The 18700-nt window shown below is 37.3% G+C and overlaps 1 protein-coding gene across 10 annotated transcripts in view; it reads left to right on the plus strand.

The window, feature by feature from the left end:
• FRRS1 (ferric chelate reductase 1) overlaps positions 1-18700 on the plus strand; it is a 134379-nt gene that overhangs the window by 62518 nt on the left and 53161 nt on the right. For 9 of the 10 annotated variants that reach the window (XR_014015028.1, XR_014015029.1, XM_081223842.1 and 6 more), the window contains 5 exons: positions 489-583; positions 2181-2328; positions 5655-5837; positions 11825-11923; positions 13095-13242. Coding sequence is in view for 8 of the 10 variants with exons in the window: in XM_081223842.1 (XP_081079968.1) it covers positions 489-583; positions 2181-2328; positions 5655-5837; positions 11825-11923; positions 13095-13242 (673 nt within the window). In the remaining 2 variants the exon portion in view is untranslated. The remainder of the gene's footprint in view (positions 1-488; positions 584-2180; positions 2329-5654; positions 5838-11824; positions 11924-13094; positions 13243-18700) is intronic. The other variant, XM_081223836.1, reaches the window with a different exon arrangement.

An 18700-nucleotide genomic window follows, 5' to 3' on the forward strand; every position in this document is an offset into this window, starting at 1 on the left:
GAGAGAGGAGATGATCTCAGCTAGATCTCAAAGAATGCGTAGGAATTTGCCAGGTGAATGAATGTGGGAAACAAGATTGTTCAAGAGAAAGGAATTACTAAAATATAATATTGCATATTTGGAGGCAGGAATTTTTTCTTTTGATGAATCTTCTGCATTCTGTTTGCATCTATTAATAAAAAAAGAAACTTACAGTATAAATGAAATAATGAGCAGTCTTTATATAGCATCAACACACCCAGTATTCATAACTCTCTTCAGTTCTTAAATTTTTGCTGACTCTAGTTTATTCATAGAGCTGGCTGCTAATTTGGTGTCAATCAATCAACATGTATTTATTGATCAACTGAGTCCCTGTTCTAAATAAAATAGTCTTTACCACAATGCCAAGGTCATGCAATGGTAAATTACTTTGCAAAATGGCTGTAGTTCCAGCTATGTTGAGCTATTGAGTGTCTGAATGGTAGTTCTTTTCCATTTTATTTCAGGGATCAGCTGTGAGTCACACAAGTCCATCCAAAAAAACAGAAATTAAAGTCTATTGGAATGCTCCAAGCAGGGCCCCAAATCACATAAAGTTTCTGTGAGTAGAAAAGTTTACAACTCTGTAACTAGTATAATTGAAATAATGATAGTCTGTATCTTTTTTTATACCTATTGGACATTCACCTGTATGGCAGCGGTGTGGTGTAGTAATGACACCACCTTACTGATGTAAGTGGCTGTTTTGCTTTTTTGTTTGTTTCTTTTTTCAGCATATATACAGAGCACTTAGCACAGGACCAAGGACCTAATAGACACTTAATAGACATTTGTTGAGTGAATGAAGTGTTGTAGTGCCTTCACACTAATAAGAGCCATCAATTAATACTTGAGTCTATATGGTATATGGACTAATACTTTTTTTTAGATTTGTTCCTGTATCAGTATGAGAATATGAAAAAAAGCAGTCCTGAAATTTGGGTGACATTTTTTTTGCAGTGTCACAACTCGCAGATTAGATTTTCAAAAAAGTAAGATCATATGTGCTCCTCAGAATTATGAAATTCAGTAGAATTAGAATAGTACTTCTCTCTTAGTCTTACATGCAAGGGGGAAATGGAATGTCATAAAGCCATATAGTGATTCCTGAGTGGTGTTATAGACATATTTTAAAGGGAGAATTGCTTTCCTGGCCTGTCGCTATTTTCTGCTTCACTTTGTGCACAGGTCACCGGCACACAGTAATGCAGCTTTGCACCTGTGTGTTGAGTGGAATGTGAGAAAGGGGATATGACCCCAGTAAGAACTGATGGTTGCTTATGCAGCCTCTATATAGCTTTTTGCTGTAGCTGCCTGTTACACATGGCTTTTGGAATAATTTGACCACTATGGAAAGTGTAGTAGTAGTATGTTCTCTTATGTCAGGAGTGGAAATCTGTGCACTTTAGTCCCGGGGTCTGACATTCCCGGTTGCTGTGAATATGCCCAGAGAACAGACAAGTAAGAGAAGAAAGAGAGAGAGAGAGAGTAATTAAAATTCATTTGGTGATGAAGTGGAAGAGAGTCATTAGAGATTTGCCTCACACGAAATTCTGTCAGGTATTACAGGCATCCTTGTTTTATTGTGCTTTGCGTTATTTGGCTTCACAGATATTGTCTTTTTACAAATTGATTTGTGGCAACCCTGCATTGAGTGGGTCTGTGGGCACCATTTTCCCAACAGCATTTGCTCACCTTGTGTCTCTGTGCCACAGTTTGGTAATTGCTGTAATATTTCAAAACTTTTTCATCATTATTATATTTGTTATGGTGATCTGTGATCAGTGATCTTTGATGTTACTACTATAATTTGCTGAAGGCTCAGATGATGGTTAGTATTTTTTAGCAATAACGTATTTTAAAATTAAGGTATATTCATTGTGTTTTTTTTTAGATATAGTGCTATTGCACACTTAATAGACTACATTATAGTGTAAACATAACTTTTATATGCACTGGGAAACCCCCAAATTCTGTTACTCACTTTACTGTGATATTCACTTTATTGTGGTGGTCTGGAACCGAACCTGCAATATCTCCAAGGTATACCTGTATTAAGTGGTATGTCCCTAGTTCATTACTTTTTTTTTTCGATTTGATTATGGTGGGCCACAATCATGGTTCTGTCTAATCTCACTCTCGCTGGTACTGCATTTCAGAGCCACAGTTGTTGAGAAGTACAAAATCTACTGGGTGAAGATTCCTGGTCCTATAATTTCACAACCAAATGTCCTTCCTTTTACAACATCTAAAGCTACAATAGCACCTATGCCAACATTACTTCCAGTCTCCCATTTAACCAAATCAGTAAGTAACATTTTTATGGTTTCACCAAATGCAATCTAAAGGAACAGCTTCCTTAGAAATTGTGGTTCTGTGTTTGGGAACGTGTGTAGAGAAGTAGCTGTCCTGGGTTGTGGTAGCAAGTTTTTGAATTCCCTTCTGGAAATCAGGAGAAAGTTTTCATTGTAACATTATGAGTTATAGGTTAGAATAAGAGGAGGGTAAGACCCTGCATGTTCAAAGTGTGGTTATGACATTCACATGTAGTCTATACTAGCAGTGGATATGTTTTCATTTGAAAGTAAATCTGAAGCAGCAGCTTTCTTCCATTTAAAACAAAAACAAAAACAAAAACAAAACAGGGCTTCCCTGGTGGCGCAGTGCTTGAGAGTCCGCCTGCTGATCCAGGGGATGCGGGTTCGTGCCCCGGTCCGGAAGGATCCCACATGCCGCAGAGCGGCTGGGCCCGTGAGCCATGGCCGCTGAGCCTGCGTGTCCGGAGCCTGTACTCCGCAACGGGAGAGGCCACAACAGTGAGAGGTCCGCGTACCACAAAACAAAACAAAACAAAACAAAACAAACACAGCCAAATATCACACATGGAGAGGGAACTTAAAGCTTAAGCTAAATTTAGACAAGATTTGGAGGAGAATCTTGAAATGGTGATATAACTCTTCGATCTTATTTCATTAAGATCAATGAGTACTGGGGAATTCTGTGTGTTGAACCACAGAAACTCTTTTGCAAGCTTATCAGCTAGAATTCCATTTAAGCCCTCTGATTCAAAAGAATTACCGTTAAAAAAACATACCTTAGAAAGGGTGATGCATATTAGAAACATTAGAAAGGTTTTACTGAAAGCAATTCTGATAAATTATACTTATCAATTCAGAAGTAAATATAATGAAAAATGTCTTAAAGTAGGTTATTACAGTTGCAAGAACAAATTTGGGCCTGAATCCTGATTTGTCTAATTTCTGTTTGACTTTGGAAAAATTACTTAATTCCTAAAGTCTCAGTTTCTTCACCTGTAAAATGAGAAATAATATCTAGCTCTTACACAGTATTACTATGAGAACTAAACATTGGAATGTATATAAGGTTTCTAATGGCTTTGTACTTAATAGATATTCAGTAACTATTAGTTCATTTTTTTTCTCTTCCTTCCCTTTCTTGTCTTTTTATAACTTTTTTCTTCGTACTAAATAAAGCTCTTGTACTCCTATACAGTGTCTCATTTTGTTTTCCTTCTTTTCTACATTATGCAATATATGATGAGCCATTTGATTACATTATTATGAACTTTTGTTTGACCTAGCAATTCGATCTATTATTTGCGCTAGTTCTCAGTTTATTTAGTGTTAATGTTTATTTATTTAAAAGCTACTTTAGGGGAGTCCACAGTCAGTTTGGACCTGAGCTTCCCAGTAGGAATCTGTTGACAGGATTATTATCTTTCCATAAATTCATATAAAAGGCTTTAGTGCTTGTTGGAGCTTTTGATTGTATCTCTGCACCAAGGTTATAATCTCTAATTATAGAGAGGTTCATTCAGAGTCACAGGATGATGGCATTTGTAGAGAACTAGGAGAGACCTCAGGGTCACTGCTGCATATTTAAAGGTAAAGAGACCCTGAGAGAATAAGTTCTTTAGCAAACGTGATGGAGTAAAGGGGAGAGCAGAGATCAAAACCCATGGTTCCTAGTTCCTCGTGGCTTGTTCTCTCCAATCTACTAGGATTTCTCTTTAAGTTCCTGTGAAATAATAAGGAAAAAAATAAAACAGTCTCTGCCTGGTTTCTGTTAATATTTGGCCTTTGACCCCAGTTCCTGATACAGAGCTGTTAAATCCCTTGGAATTTCCTGGATGATGGGAGCATCTTTTGTTCTAATGAGGTGACTCTTGGTGGGCTCCCATATGGGGGCTGGTCACCAAAAAACCAAGCCATGATTAGAAGCTTTCAGCTTTCAGGCCCCCTCCCCCCATTCTCCAGAAAAGGGAGAGAGGCTGATTGATTTAAAAATCCATCATGCCCACGTGATGGAGCCTCCATAATTATTCCAGAAATATGGGTTTCAGAGAGCTCCTGGGTTCCTGACCACATGGAGGTGCTGGGAAGGAGGTGCCTCAGAAGTTCTGTGCCCCTTCCTTACATACCTTGCTTTACACATCTCATCCATCTGGCTGTTCCTGGGTTGTTATCTTTTTATCAATGTAATCAACTGGTAACCTACTAAGTAAACTATTTTCCTGAGTTCTGTGAGCCATTTTATTAAATTATCCAACTTGAGGATTAGGTGCTGGAAACCTCCAATTTATGGCCGACCATTCAGAAGTACAGGTGACAACCTGGGGCTTGTGATTGGCATCTGTAATTGGCATCTGAAGTGGGTGCAGTCTTGTGGGACTGAGCCCTTCACTTGTGGGATCTGACACTAACTTCAGGTAGATAGTATCAGAACAGAATTGAATTGTAGGACACACAGCTTGATGTCTCCAAAGAACTGCAGATTTGCTTAGTGTGGGAAATAGCCACACCCACTTGGTGGCCAGAAGTATTGGTAGAGTAGAAGAAATGAGTTTTTTTGTACAGTTCCCATTAAATCTTGTTACTTAAAGTAATGTTTAGCTCTGTTCTGAAATGTCGTGTCACAGCTCATTCTAACACAAGATAACTGCTTGTTTGCCCTGTCAGATTGTAGAGCTGACATTTTTCAATACTCTTTCTTATTTGCCATACCAGGAAGCTCTGAATTAAATCATTGTAGATTATTTTTGTTTCTCTCCCACTAAATTGTTCTTACTATTATTTGGAGTGGTGGTATATATAGGAGTAATCATTTTTTCTTACATTATCTTAATGTCAAATTTGAACCTGAATTCTAGAAGCAGAGTCCAGGATCTAAATATAAAACTTGCTAAGGGTTTGTTTGTTTGCTTTTAAAAATTCCATCTCTGAAAACTAGAGGATACCCTTTAGGCAAGAATGTCAATGTGGACGTAAGTATTCCCTAAGAAATTCTCAAAATTTACCAGAAACTTTGCTCCAGAACATAATTAACATGAATTATTTTGTGTATTAAAGGGATTTTAGTACTCATGCATAATTACAGTCCAATTAATGTTGTGTCTTCTAAAGTTTAATTAAAATTAATTAAGTTTAAAAGTTCACAACCTAACTACTGCTTTGATAATTTCTAATTTGGGATGTGTCTTTGTTCCCTTGCTTGAATCCTTATTATGAAAATGTATTCTTATTAAAACCCATACTTCAAAGCAGTAGCTCTTCTGTCATTGGAAATGAACTGCCTGTTTGATAATTGACTTTTTTCCCCTGTCATTTTTCTAGTTCAGTGCTTCAGATTGTGGGAACAAGAAGTTCTGTATTAGGAGTCCTTTGAACTGTGACCCAGAGAAAGAGCTTGCCTGTGTCTTCTTGTCCTTCACACGAGATGCCAAGTCAGTGATGGTTGAAATGAGCGGTCCCAGTAAAGGCTATTTATCCTTTGCATTTTCTCACGACCGATGGATGGTTTGTACCTCTCACTTACATAAGTGGTAATGAAATGAGGGTCACTGGGGTGAACTCTCATCAGTAGCAGTTTAGCTGTTTGTTCCAGAGTCAAATTATCTTACTTAAGGGAGGAATGGGAAGGGAGGGCAGAGAAACTAACTTAGATTCTAAGTTAAGCAGCTTTGAGTTGGCAATTACATACCTCTAAGAACAAGGCTGTCCTGAGGAAAGTTAGGACATTAGGAAAGTTGTATTTCCAGTGGATTTGCCACTTTATCTGTCTACCTCTGTCTGTCTATCTCTGTGATAAACAGGAAGTGCAGTTAAGAAAAAGTTGCTCTGCATAAAATCTCATGTTGTTTGTGATGCTTTTCAACTCCTAGTTTTCTCAAGTGGCCAGCAACGACAGCACCGGTTGCTGATCTTCTTGCCCCCCATCATCGGCACATTTCCCAAACAGAAAATTAAACCTGGCATGTCCAGGCATAAATGGATTCTTTATCAGGTCTACAGAAGGCAGCATTTATTTTCACCTGATTTTCCCTCTCCTTGGGTAGTGCTGAATGGATTAAAAGATTCTGTAGGTGGCAGCCTTGTGCTGTGGTGTGGAAGAGCAGAGTTCTGCATTAGCGTTCTGATTTCCCAGGGAGAGGGGAGAAGGGTGTAAAGGCCAGGACATGTGACAGTCCCGTTCCAGCAGAGCTGGCTGTGGAGGGGGATGGCTACAAATGGAGAAGGCTTTTTACTTCCACATTAGCAAATGCAAGGAGTCTTTTCTTGAGAGTTTTCTTCCTGTCAGATTTTAAACTTAACATCACTTTTTAAGGAAATCATTATTTCAATAAAAGAGAAAAGGAACTCTGAGAATCTGTGATAGAAGAACAAATATTTTCCTTCAAAGTGCACTCTAATCATGGAAGTCCTTGTTACGCTGGCTGCAAATATTGCAGGAAGCCAGGTGTAACTGTTTTAGGGGGATGTCATTGCAATATACGATATGACCTGTATATTTTACTATATAGTTCCAGAATGCACTCATTATCTTTTTTCATTCAACAAAGGGTATACCTTAAACCTATGAGATAGAAGACATGTCATCGGCTTCTAAAAAGAACATATAAATTATGACCCTTTCCTTTTTAAAGTTGCTTTTATGGGAAATTTTATACTTGTTCAAATGATGTTGCAATTGTTCAAAACATTTTGCCCATTTCCCTTTTGTAATTACCTTTAGACCTACAGTGTATCCTTTTGGGTATTTTCAATTCTGGCAAAAATGAACCTTATGCCTAAGGTGCATAAGGGGGCTGGGTTAAAAATAAAATGTGATTGTAAAGCAATAAGGAAAGTTGGTGGCTTGTTGTGTGAATGGAACTGGCTCTGAAGGAAACTCTGAAGATGAATCCAGCAAGGGTTAACAATGGTAGCCCTGTTGGAATAAGTATGTAGCTTCATTAAGGTGCATGTCTAAGGTAGGGTACATATTTAGATATGTGTTCTAGTCACTTCATTAAAAATATTCTAGTCACTTTGTAGCTAAACTTCATGCAAACATATACTAACACATTTCCTTTTCTGGTCACATAAAATCTGTCAGCCAGAGGAAAAGACAGTATTGTTGCAGTGAGTGTTGTGATGAGGAGCCTGCAAGTAGACCAGTTATTTCTAAGTTGTAGGCATAGATGACACAAAAACCTTTATCTCTAATTCAAGATATATTTATCTTACTTAGAAATCTTATGTTTCTAGTATAGTACTCATCAACAATGTTTATAAAAAAGACTTAATTATGCAGGTGCAGTTGATTTACAGAGAAATCCTATTTGATGATTAAAATAATCTGTACACCTGTTTGCCTAAATTGGGGGTAAAATAAATCATCATCAAAAATGTTTTTAAAGTGGTTGTTTCTATTTTTGATTATTTTAAAATTTTTAGGATATTTTTTGACCTGCTATTTCTTATCAGTATGTAATGTAAATTTAAATACTGGCTGAAGGTATCTGATGTTATGAATACTGACTAGATAAACTAAATTATACCTTTTTCAATTTAGTTTATAAATTAATGATAGCAGTTGTTTTGGTATTAGACCTCATCATTAAAATTGGTGAAAGTACAACTATCCATATTTTTGCTAGCAGTGACTTGCTAATATCTGAATTTTAACTGAAATTCAAAGTATACACCTCTTCCTCATCTCAGATATTTTGCTATATGAGATAGAGTATTCAAGTATATACACGACATTAGCTTCCGTCCTCTGCCTTCCCCTGCCCAGGGTTGTCTTATTCTATACATAATTTCTCAACACTCAAATTCCAGAACGTTCCCAGCCCTGACTTCTCTTGTGTGTGTCCAGATTGGAATTTCCAGCTGCTGGGTGATCCCTTCCAGCTGAGTGCTCTGGACAACACAGACCATCATCAGTAAAACTGAATTTATTATCTACCCTCCTGCTGTCCTTTTGTGTTTCCCATTTTTGATGAACCACAACAATAGTAAAAAAGCAACTACTATTATCGATTTCTTGCTTCTTTTCAGATACTGTCTGGGGCAATTTATGAACTATCTCATTCATTGCTGCCACCATCTTCTCTGGTGTTCAAGGAAACTTCGTTTGTGATTTAGATTCTTTTTTTTTTTTTCCTGAGGTACGCGGACCTCTCACTGTTGTGGCCTCTCCCGTTGCGGAGCACAGGCTCGGACACGCAGGCTTAGCGGCCATGGCTCACGGGCCCAGCCGCTCCGCAGCATGTGGGATCTTCCCGGACCAGGGCACGAACCCGCATCCCCTGCATCGGCAGGCGGACTCTCAACCACTGCGCCACCAGGGAAGCCCTAGATTCTTCTTTTTTATTTACCTTTCAGGTGCTTCTTTCTCTCACGCACCCCAACTTTTTGTTTTGAAAAGCTTTAAACCTACATGAAAGTTGAGAGACTAGAACAATGAACACCAGTAAGCCCTTCACCTACATTTGTTGTTTTCTCTCTCTCTTTCTCCCTCTCTCTCTCTCTCCGTGTGTATGTATGTGAGTGTATGTGTAGATTGACTTATTCACTGTGTATTAACACACATTTTTTCCCTGAACTTTTTAAAAATTAAGTTGCAGATATCATGACATTTTAAGTCTAGTTTGCAGCATGTGTTTCCCAAGAAGGATATTCTCCTACAATTATCTATAAGATCGCTATCATAATATATAATATAATAATTTTATGCAATAGAGCCTATATTCAGATTTCCCCAATTATCCCAGTAAAGTCATATGTATATGTATATTTTAAAAATTTCTGATACAGACTAATCAGTTATCACTCAATGCATTTTATTGATATATCTCTTTAATCTCCTTTACTTTAGAACGGTTACCCTACCTTTTTTCTTTTAGTCCAGTTGTTTTATAGAGTGTCCCACAATTTTTACAATAGACTCAGGTTAATGTGGTTTTTGACCACATTTAAGGTAATCTCAATCCTAGCCCCAGAAGCCTTTAGTAGGTAAGGTGAACCTTTAGTAGTTATAGGAAAATATTTTTTTCTTTAGCATAGTTTCAAAACTCTTCAAAGTCCATTTCTGGCCTTACCCTGTATATGTTTTAGCTCATAAAACTACCTGTTTCCTAAAGTTTCTCTATATTTTTTTATATTTCTATATCTTTGGTCCTAGAAGTTCCTCAGTTTGAAAAACTTTTCCCTTAATCACAGCTCTACCCTATCCACATATATTTTTTATTCTCTAAGGCCTAGTTAATGCTATCTTTTCTGATAAGCCTTTTCAATCCTTTGGCCCTACCTAATTTGTCTTTCCATACTACTGTGGTTAAATCTCTGTTTTATCATATTTCATGTACTATTTTAACTGTCTCCTCTATTAAAACATAGTCTTTGATTGTAAGAACTATGTTGTCATCTTTATTTCCTCCACATGATATTTTCTCATAGAGTGCATTCTAAATGCTGGAATGAGAGGAACAAACGGGGGGTAAGAAGTTCTGTCCAATTCAGGGATTTGGTTGAAGCTTCTCATGTGTGTCCTTCCATGCTCCAAATTTGGGGTTTCTACAGCTGCCTGGAGCCTAAGGTTGTCGTAGCACCTTCTCTTACCCTCATTGTAGAGTAGTGAGAATTGAGAGTTACCTCTTCTCCATCGCTGTCATCCTCTCTAGTATTTGGGAGGTCTGCCTTAATGACTCAGTTGACTTCTTATCATCAGTTTGCCTCAAAATCAACCATTTTGTTATATTAAATTTTGTTTTAAATAACAAGAAAATTCCTATACCTCATTGATGATAAACATTCTAGAAAACACACATTGTTTGTTTAAATCAGAGATCAGCCAACTTTTTCTGCAGAGGTCCAGATAGCAACCACTTTGGAATTTGTGGGCCATATGGTCTCTGTTGCAGCTACTCAGTCCTGGTGTGATAGCGCTAAAGCAGCTGTAGATTATCCGTAAGTTGGTGGCTGTATTCCAATAAAACTTTATTTATAAACACTGAAATTTGGATTTAATATATTTTTACTTGTCATGAAATATTATTCTTTTAATTAAAAAAAAACATTTAGATATGTAAGCACCATCCTCAGCCTGTGGCCTGTACAAAAACAGGCATCAGGCTGAAGTTGGTCTGTGAGCTGTAGTGTGTAGCGGTTTAAATTATGACAACTACAAGTTTCTTATCTTGAGTTGCAGTAATTCTGATTTGAATATAAGATGTGTAACAGGGAATAATTTCTTTGCTAAGGTTATGTACTTGAGAGTTAAAACTGGAACTTTAAAAAATAAATTTAAAACGTGTTAGAATATCATTGGTATTTATAGCAAAATTTAAATCATAACTGGTTAGTCTTGGATCTTGTTTAAGGAGTTTAGTGACTAAAGCACATAAAAGACCTTGTTAGATAGTTTATGGAGAGGAATTTAGAATAGATGAAGGAACCAAAACTATACACAAGAATTTAAAATCCAGATTATTCTTTTGTACCATGACTTAAATGTGCTTTAAAGATGCAGTCTGCCCTCCAATAGTCACTTTAAATTAGATTTAATTTTTAGAGCTAAGGAATGTTGGAGATTAAAGGATAGATAAGAATTAGACTGACAAAGAATGCCCCCTTGAGCTCAGATATTGTGGTTTCAATATGCAGTAGTAAATCTATTAAGTGTGTACAATATTAGCAATATTTGATTATAGTATCTTACATCTTAAAAGTTACCCCCCAAAATCCAATATAATGCAGTGCACTTACAGTTATGAAAATTGTAGCACACTTATTTACAAATAAATATCCAGAGCAATGTTTATGAAAAGTTCAGTGAAAAAGGTAACAAAACTTTATATTTTCCCATTTGGGGAGAAAAATGGGTTATAAATACAAATAGGTTTGGATGAATATATACAAAAGCATTAACAGTGGTGTTCAATTGGTGATGGGTTATGGGCATATAACCATGTTATATGTCTATTTTAATACACTGAAATTTTATTGCTTTTGCATGATAACAGTCATTTTTAGTTAATATATCAGACAGCCAATTCTTTAGAATTTGTGGTATCGTTTTAAGATTGAGTCAGTAAATTATGTTTTAAAAGCATCAAATACTATTTGATAACATTTGGGACTTTTTTGGTTTTTTGGATGCGTCGGGTCCTCGTTGTGGCTCGAAGGCTTCTCTCTGTAGTTGCAGCGTGTGAGCTTCTCTCTAGTTATGGCATGAGGGTTTTCTTTCTCTAGTTGTAGCACGCGGGCTCCAGAACGTGTGGGCTCTGGCACATGGGCTCTCTCGTTGAGGCACACAAGCTCAGTAGTTGTGGCACACGGGCTTAGTTGCCCTGTGGCATGTGAGATCTTAGTTCCCTGACGAGGGATTGAACCCACATCCCCTGCATTGGAAGCCAGATTCTTTACCCCTGGACCACCAGAGAAGCCTCAGAGACTTTTTTTTTTTTAAAAGAAAGGAAATTCCCTTGAACTTGTTCTCATTTGCAATTGTTTTTCAGGGTGATGATGATGCTTATGTGTGTATTCTTGAAGATCAGACTGTACACATACAACCTTCCCATCTGACAGGGCGAAGTCACCCTGTAATGGACTCCAGGGTAGGTGTGAAAATTCTGAGAATCTCCATCTGGCCGGTCCACCTTCTGGCTATGTGGCTGACAGTGGCATGGCTATGCTGCAAGATAGCTTCCAAACCTGCAGTTAGCAGCAGAGACCAAGCAGGGGCCTGGCAGCAGGGTTCCTCTCTTATTATAATCTGGGAGAAGCCTTTCTGCGTTTTATTTTTAACATATATATATGTAAATTGTATATATTTAAGGTGTACAACATGATGTTTTGATATCCTTCTACATAGTGAAATGATTACTAGAGTAAAGCTAATAAATGTATCCATTGCCTCACATAGTTACTTTTTCTTTGTGATAAGAGCACCTGAAATCTACTCTCTTAGCAAATTTCCAGTATATAGTACAGTATTAACTACAGATACTGTGCCCCTTTTCTATGCTTTAGAAAGCATAAGAAAAGTTTCTCTTTGAGGAAAAGATGAATTCTTGCTTGTGTTACTTAAATCCTTTTTTTAATGCATCTTACAAAAAATATTTTATGGTTTATTAAGAGGGTCAAAGCATCAGCCCCTTTTCAAAAACTTACAGACAGATTTTTAAGAGGCTTATGTAAGTGACACAGAATTACTTGATTGGTGAGAAAGAGGTGCACATATGGTAGGTACTGGTTCAGTGCCTTGGGCAATTGTCTTAAGAGCCTGTTGTTGGCACCTGTGCCAAAGATGGCCTATTTCTAGTAGAGAAGTGTCATTTTCACATGACAACTGACAAGCAAATGAGCTCTGATGGAGCAGTAGCTATCATCTAATGACATGTTATGTTCTCTGCATAGCTTTCTTGTGGGGTTGGAACTTCTCCCCAGTTGCATGTTGCATTTTGGCCACTAGAGTATTACTTGCTAAGTGTTTCTTCAGTGTTGTTGATTGTATATTAGTGGCCAGATGAAGTTAGTACATCTGCCAAAGTTTCTATCCTAGGTAGTAAAAATACTATCTTTGCCAAGTGGGATAAAGACAAATAAACTGGGAGAATATGTTTCTTATACTCTTCAAAGAGGAAGAGGGAAAACAATGACACTGCAGACAAAACATGCACAGGGGAACTTTGGGAAAGGAAATTGAACAGGTCAGGATTTTGATCATATCTTATTTTTAGCAAATCTTTGGAGAGTGCTGAGACGACCTATTGTATGTGTTTGTAGGATCCTCTTGAGGATATGGCTTGGAGGTTGGCGGATGGTGTTATGCAGTGTTCTTTCAGAAGAAACATTACCCTTCCTGGGGTTAAGAATAGATTTGATCTAAATGCAAGCTACTACATATTTCTAGCAGATGGTGCAGCTGATGATGGTAAGTATATTGATAAAAAACTACCTTTTTAAGTTTTTTTCACTCACTTTATTCCTTTCCCTCCTTTTTTGGAGAGACTATGGTAATTGCTCTTTTTTAAAATATACATTTGTGAGTAAAGAGTTATTAAACCCTCTTCCATTTTTGCCTGACAATTTGACTTTGGTTGACCTTCTAGCTTTGTTCCCCTGGAAACTAGGTAAAGGTAGTGTTTCCTGGGTTATAAGGCAATCTGCTTATGATAAAAGTGATTTCTGGCTGGTAGACTGCATTTGGACCAGGAGTAACTGTAAATATCTAGTAAGAAGCCATGTCTTTGGGCTTCCCTGAGTGCAGTGACATTGGAAGATCCTTTGCAGGGATACTAGGAGCAGGACTTTGGGGTTATTGCAGGAGATATTGGCTCTTGTGGATGCCCTATCCAGTATGAATCTCATCGCCTTGGACCTGAGCTTTCTCCAGGGAGGTAGAGAGGGGTAAAGAGAATAGCTCCTGGACAGCTGAGTAAGCTTCCACAGGACCTCCCTTTGAAAAAGAATGCCTCATGGTGCCCTGCAGGTGTGCGGTGTTTCCTGTCCCACATCTTTCTCAATCAGCCTGATGCCAAGTGTAGCCTAAGGTAGTTTTATGAGTTTGAATGTTTAGTTTATACTTAAGACTGCCCTGGTAGGTGCTGCAACACATATTGATAAGAATAATTAGATTTTATTTAAGGTCTTGGCTAATGATATTCTGAAGAACTGCAGGAAATGCCAGGGTAGTGTAATATTTAGTGCCTTATCTCCCTGGAGATAATACTACCTCCAAACTTTGAGCATATGGCCTACTTTGAAAATGGTGAAAAGCTGAGCATATAGAATGGAAGGATGGGGGTGAGGTAAAGGAGGAGGAGGAACAGAAATGTGGTACAGGCAGAATTGTGAAAAGCCTTGCGTATTCTCATGTGGTTTATTTATTTATTTATTTTTGCAGTACGCGGGCCTCTCACTGTTGTGGCCTCTCCCGTTGTGGAGCACAGGCTCTGGACGCGCAGGCTCAGTGGCCATGGCTCACGAGCCCAGCCTCTCCCCGGCATGTGGGATCTTCCCGGACTGGGGCACAAACCCGTGTCCCCTGCATCGGCAGGCGGACTCTTAACCACTGTGCCACCAGGGAAGCCCTCATGTGGGTTACTTTTAATTGAAGTATAGTTGATTTACAATGTTGTGTTAGTTTCTGGTGTATAGCAAAGTGATTCAGATATATATATATATATGTATATATATATACATTTTCAGATTCTTTTCCATTATAGTTTGTTACAAGATATTGAATACAGTTCCCTGTGCTATGCTGTAGGACCTTGTTGTTTTATCTATTTTATCTATTTTATATATAGTAGTTTATATTCTATCATGTGGTTTAAATTTTGTACTATAAGTAAAGTAGGGATTCAAAAGGTTTTAAAGCAGGACAAAATATCAACTCAGTGTTAGAGAAAATTTAGGAATATTTTCAGCTTTAGTTGTGGATGATATGTTTGGTTATCTTAGTCAAATCATGTATTCTTACTTGCACCAGCAACAGCAAATGTAGCTGGAAATAATTTCCTGGTTAAATGATAATAATGAGCAAAAATTGCTTAGTACTTAATGAGTGCCAGTTGCTGGCTCAGCACTATCATTAAGGTTTTCATTTTTATCTTCATAGAAACCTACATAAGATATGTACTATTATTAACCTTATTTTATCTGGCAGGAAACAGGCTTAGAGAGGTTAAGTCATTTGCCCAGACAAGTAAATGGTAGAGTTGGAATTTGAACCTAAACTCTTTGACCTCAGAGCCCAGGTGTTTCACTTTCTAACATGGGAAATGTAGGAAACGAATTTTTAAGGAGAAGGTCAAATATTTGCATTTTTAAACAAATATTACTAAAATGCAGTTTATTGTCTTATTGTTATTATTGCAGCTATCACTTATTGTATATTACATATATCTCATTTATTTCCCACAGAAACTTTGTAAATAGATATTATGTTGCCCATTGTAGAGATAAGAGAACTGGAGCCTAGAGCGGTGAAGTAACTTGTTCAAAATCAAACAAGTAGCAGAGTCAGGAATTAAACCCAACTCTGTTGCAGTTATAAGAGTTGTGCCCTTTTCATCATATCAAACTGCTTCCTTTTGTGCCCAACATGTTATAGGTGCTCTATAAATGATTACTGACTTGAATGGATGACAAATTGCTAGGAGATTTTAACAGTTTGCATTTGTACTTTAAAATACTTTAAAAGAAAAGCAGTGTCATTTAAATGGGCGAATTCTGTTGTGCAATAAATTATGTGTGGTTTTAGGTGTATGGTGATGCCAAAAATTTCTTCTTAGGCCAGCATTGTAGAACTTGGAATGCATTTTCTGATAGAAACAATATGTTAAGTAATAGTTCTAACATTTTCCTGGAAAAACCTAGTTCGTGGACGATTCATGTGCAGAATAGAGCACTGTTTTATCTCCCTTTCCTGCTGGTGTTGCTGTGCTCGTGGCATGGTAGGGAGAATCTCTACCTTGTCTTTTGTGGTGTTTCCCAAAGCATGGGGCTCAAATAACCTGCTTCAGAACCATTTGGAATGACTGCTCAAAAGGCAGGTTCCCGAGCTCCATCCCACACTCATGGAATCTCTGTTGTTTGTGCTTGGAATCCACATTTTAACAAGCATTTCAGGTAATTGTTCTGTATACTGTGGTTCGATAACTTACTGCTCTAGGACAATGTTCTTCCAACGAAGGTGTACGTATTGTAATGTAGTCCAGGGGATACAGAAAACAATACCAGAACTTTTTTCTTAGATTTATTTTATCTCACTAAAATTTTCTATTTTAATAGTGTTCATAATGTGTTAAAACAATAGTACATAAATACGTTTATTAACAAAAATATACATATGTCACAGACTCATTTTTTTTTTTAATTTATTTATTTTGTTTTTTTTGACCATGTTGGGCCTTTGTTGCTGCACGTGGGCTTTCTTTAGTTGCGGCGAGAGGGGACTACTCTTCCTTGCGGTGCGTGGGCTTCTCATTGTCATGGCTTCTCTTGCTGTGGAGCACAGGCTCTAGGCATGTGGGCTTCAGTAGTCGTGGCACGTGGGCTCAGTAGTTGTGGCTCGTGGACTCTAGAGCACAGGCTCAGTAGTTGTGGCGCTCGGGCTTAGCTGCTCCACGGTATTTGGGATATCCCCGGACCAGGGATCAAACCTGTGTCCCCTGTGTTGGCAGGCGGATTCTTAACCACTGCATCACAAGGGAAGCCCCCAATTTTTTTTTTTAACTGGTGGAGTGCAAAGCAACAAAAAAACAAAAAAAACCACATCTAAACGTTACCGCTTCAGGGAATTCACTTTCTAGTTCCCTTGTATTGGGGAACAAAGTACAGTTACCACATAAATCAACTGTCGCTTCTATTATCTAGTCATATGTATGTGGGTCATTTATATGCTGCGCACTGCTTAAAAGCAGTGAGACTTTGTGAGGTTGAAACCATTTTTCAAAGCAATCATATAATCTCTGTAACCCATGTTAATGTAGAATGAGGTCGTCCTGGGCAAACCTGATGCTCAGGAGGCACTGTTTACTGGCAGACTGAAGGTCAGAGGGAACACCATGGTGAGTCAGATGATTCAGATGATTCTTAAAGACTATGCCAAGCTCTGAAGGATGCTACATTATTAGTAAAAATAGAAAAATTAACTACTTTCTTCGTCCAAATATGCAAAAGTGATTCAGCAAAAATGATCAAAACTAAAATACAGGGGAAATTGCTTAACATTTTCAGATTTCAGATAACTTTTCAGGTTTTCATTTTCTACTAATTTTTCATGTTATCCTTATTTTTGCTGTAAGCTAGCACATAATTATCTTTCTATTCTTTTTCTAACTGCTGAGTTTTTTTTTCACCCTTTCACAGGTAATTTTATTCTCTTCTCTGGGTGTCAACAATGCTCATAGATTGGAATTTGAAACGTTCAGAAAGCAGATACCTGAATATTGTCACATTTCTTTACACCACAATTTAATAACTATTAAACATTCATGTCTACTAAATGCAGCAAACAAAATAGTATACATTTTTACCCGATTCCCTTGTAAACAAGGCTGGTGAAATCCATTGGTGACAAATGGAATTAATGCATTACACAAAGTCAGTGAGGAAAAACCTTCTCTGTGAGTAAATTATTCTGTTTATAAATAAACTTTGATTTTTTTCAGCACACATTTACAGACCTGATCAATGAAAAGAAACAAGATATGTATTTTCCTTTAAAAAGAAAATGTTGAGAAATGGCCCACAATGGGAGAAGTCACCTAGGAAGAGGGGTCAGAAGCAAACTAAAGATAATTGAGAGTTGAAAGTACTGTCATATTTAGTAAAACCAATTTAAAACCTTTTTCTAACTGCTGTTTTGCCCCCAGAAAGCTGACTTTATCCTATCATGAAATAAGCACTCATGTGAAATGCTGAGTGTTTGAACTGAAAGATAGAACTCACTTGGGTGAATAAGTAATTCCCAATTTGGAAATCTACCAATTTAAATAATTAATGAAGTAGAGACCCTGTTATCACATGACCTGTTATTTTGACAATTTAGGAATAATACTGTAGAGCCCTGTACTACACCTGAACCCAACGTTCCTTAGAGCATAACGCCTAAATTATAATGGAGCCATACAGTGGAACTTCAAAATTTTAATGGACTTCTGCTTTAATGAAGGTTAAGTTCATCTTAGCTCATGGCTCCACGGTGAATCAGAGTTTAAAAACACTTTTCTTCCAACTTGACTCTCAGGCTGTCAGGAATGTGGTCTGGTTTTTATCACTACCACTCTACTAATACAGTATTTTTAGATTCTTCAGTGCGTTTCTTGTCATTTTCAATAGTTTTTTTCATTCTTTTATTTTTGACATTTTTGTAGCTTCTGATAGTTATTGTCTCTTTCTTCTTGACACAGGTCTCTAGGTGTTCACGATATAAAACTCTTCTCATTTTCTGCTTTATCTCTGATCTTCTCTGTAATAACAAGCCATGATATAATAGTTCACCAAATGAATAACCTGGTGTCCAAACACCAGTTTTTGAAGAGTCCATTTTATCTCTACTGTTTCAAAAGCCTTTTTATCACACGCTAAAAATCTTTCAGTAAATCAAATTGTTTATAGTTTATTCTTCCAGTGATCTGTTTGTCTATTACTGCACTGGTTGAAATTACTATACCTTAATAATAGGTTGTGAATTTTGATAAAGCATGATACCCCTCCTAGCCTTCTTTTTCAGGAATTCAGGAATTCTTGCCTCTTCCTTGTGTATCGGCTCTTCTAGATAAAATTCAGAAATGATTAATCAAATTTCATTAAAAATCCTATTGGAGTTATGACTGGAATTGAAATGAAATTTTAGATTAATTTGTGGAATAATCAACGTC

This window comes from Mesoplodon bidens, assembly GCF_964165515.1.
Source record: "Mesoplodon bidens genome assembly, chromosome: 2".
Taxonomy (NCBI): domain Eukaryota; kingdom Metazoa; phylum Chordata; class Mammalia; order Artiodactyla; family Ziphiidae; genus Mesoplodon; species Mesoplodon bidens.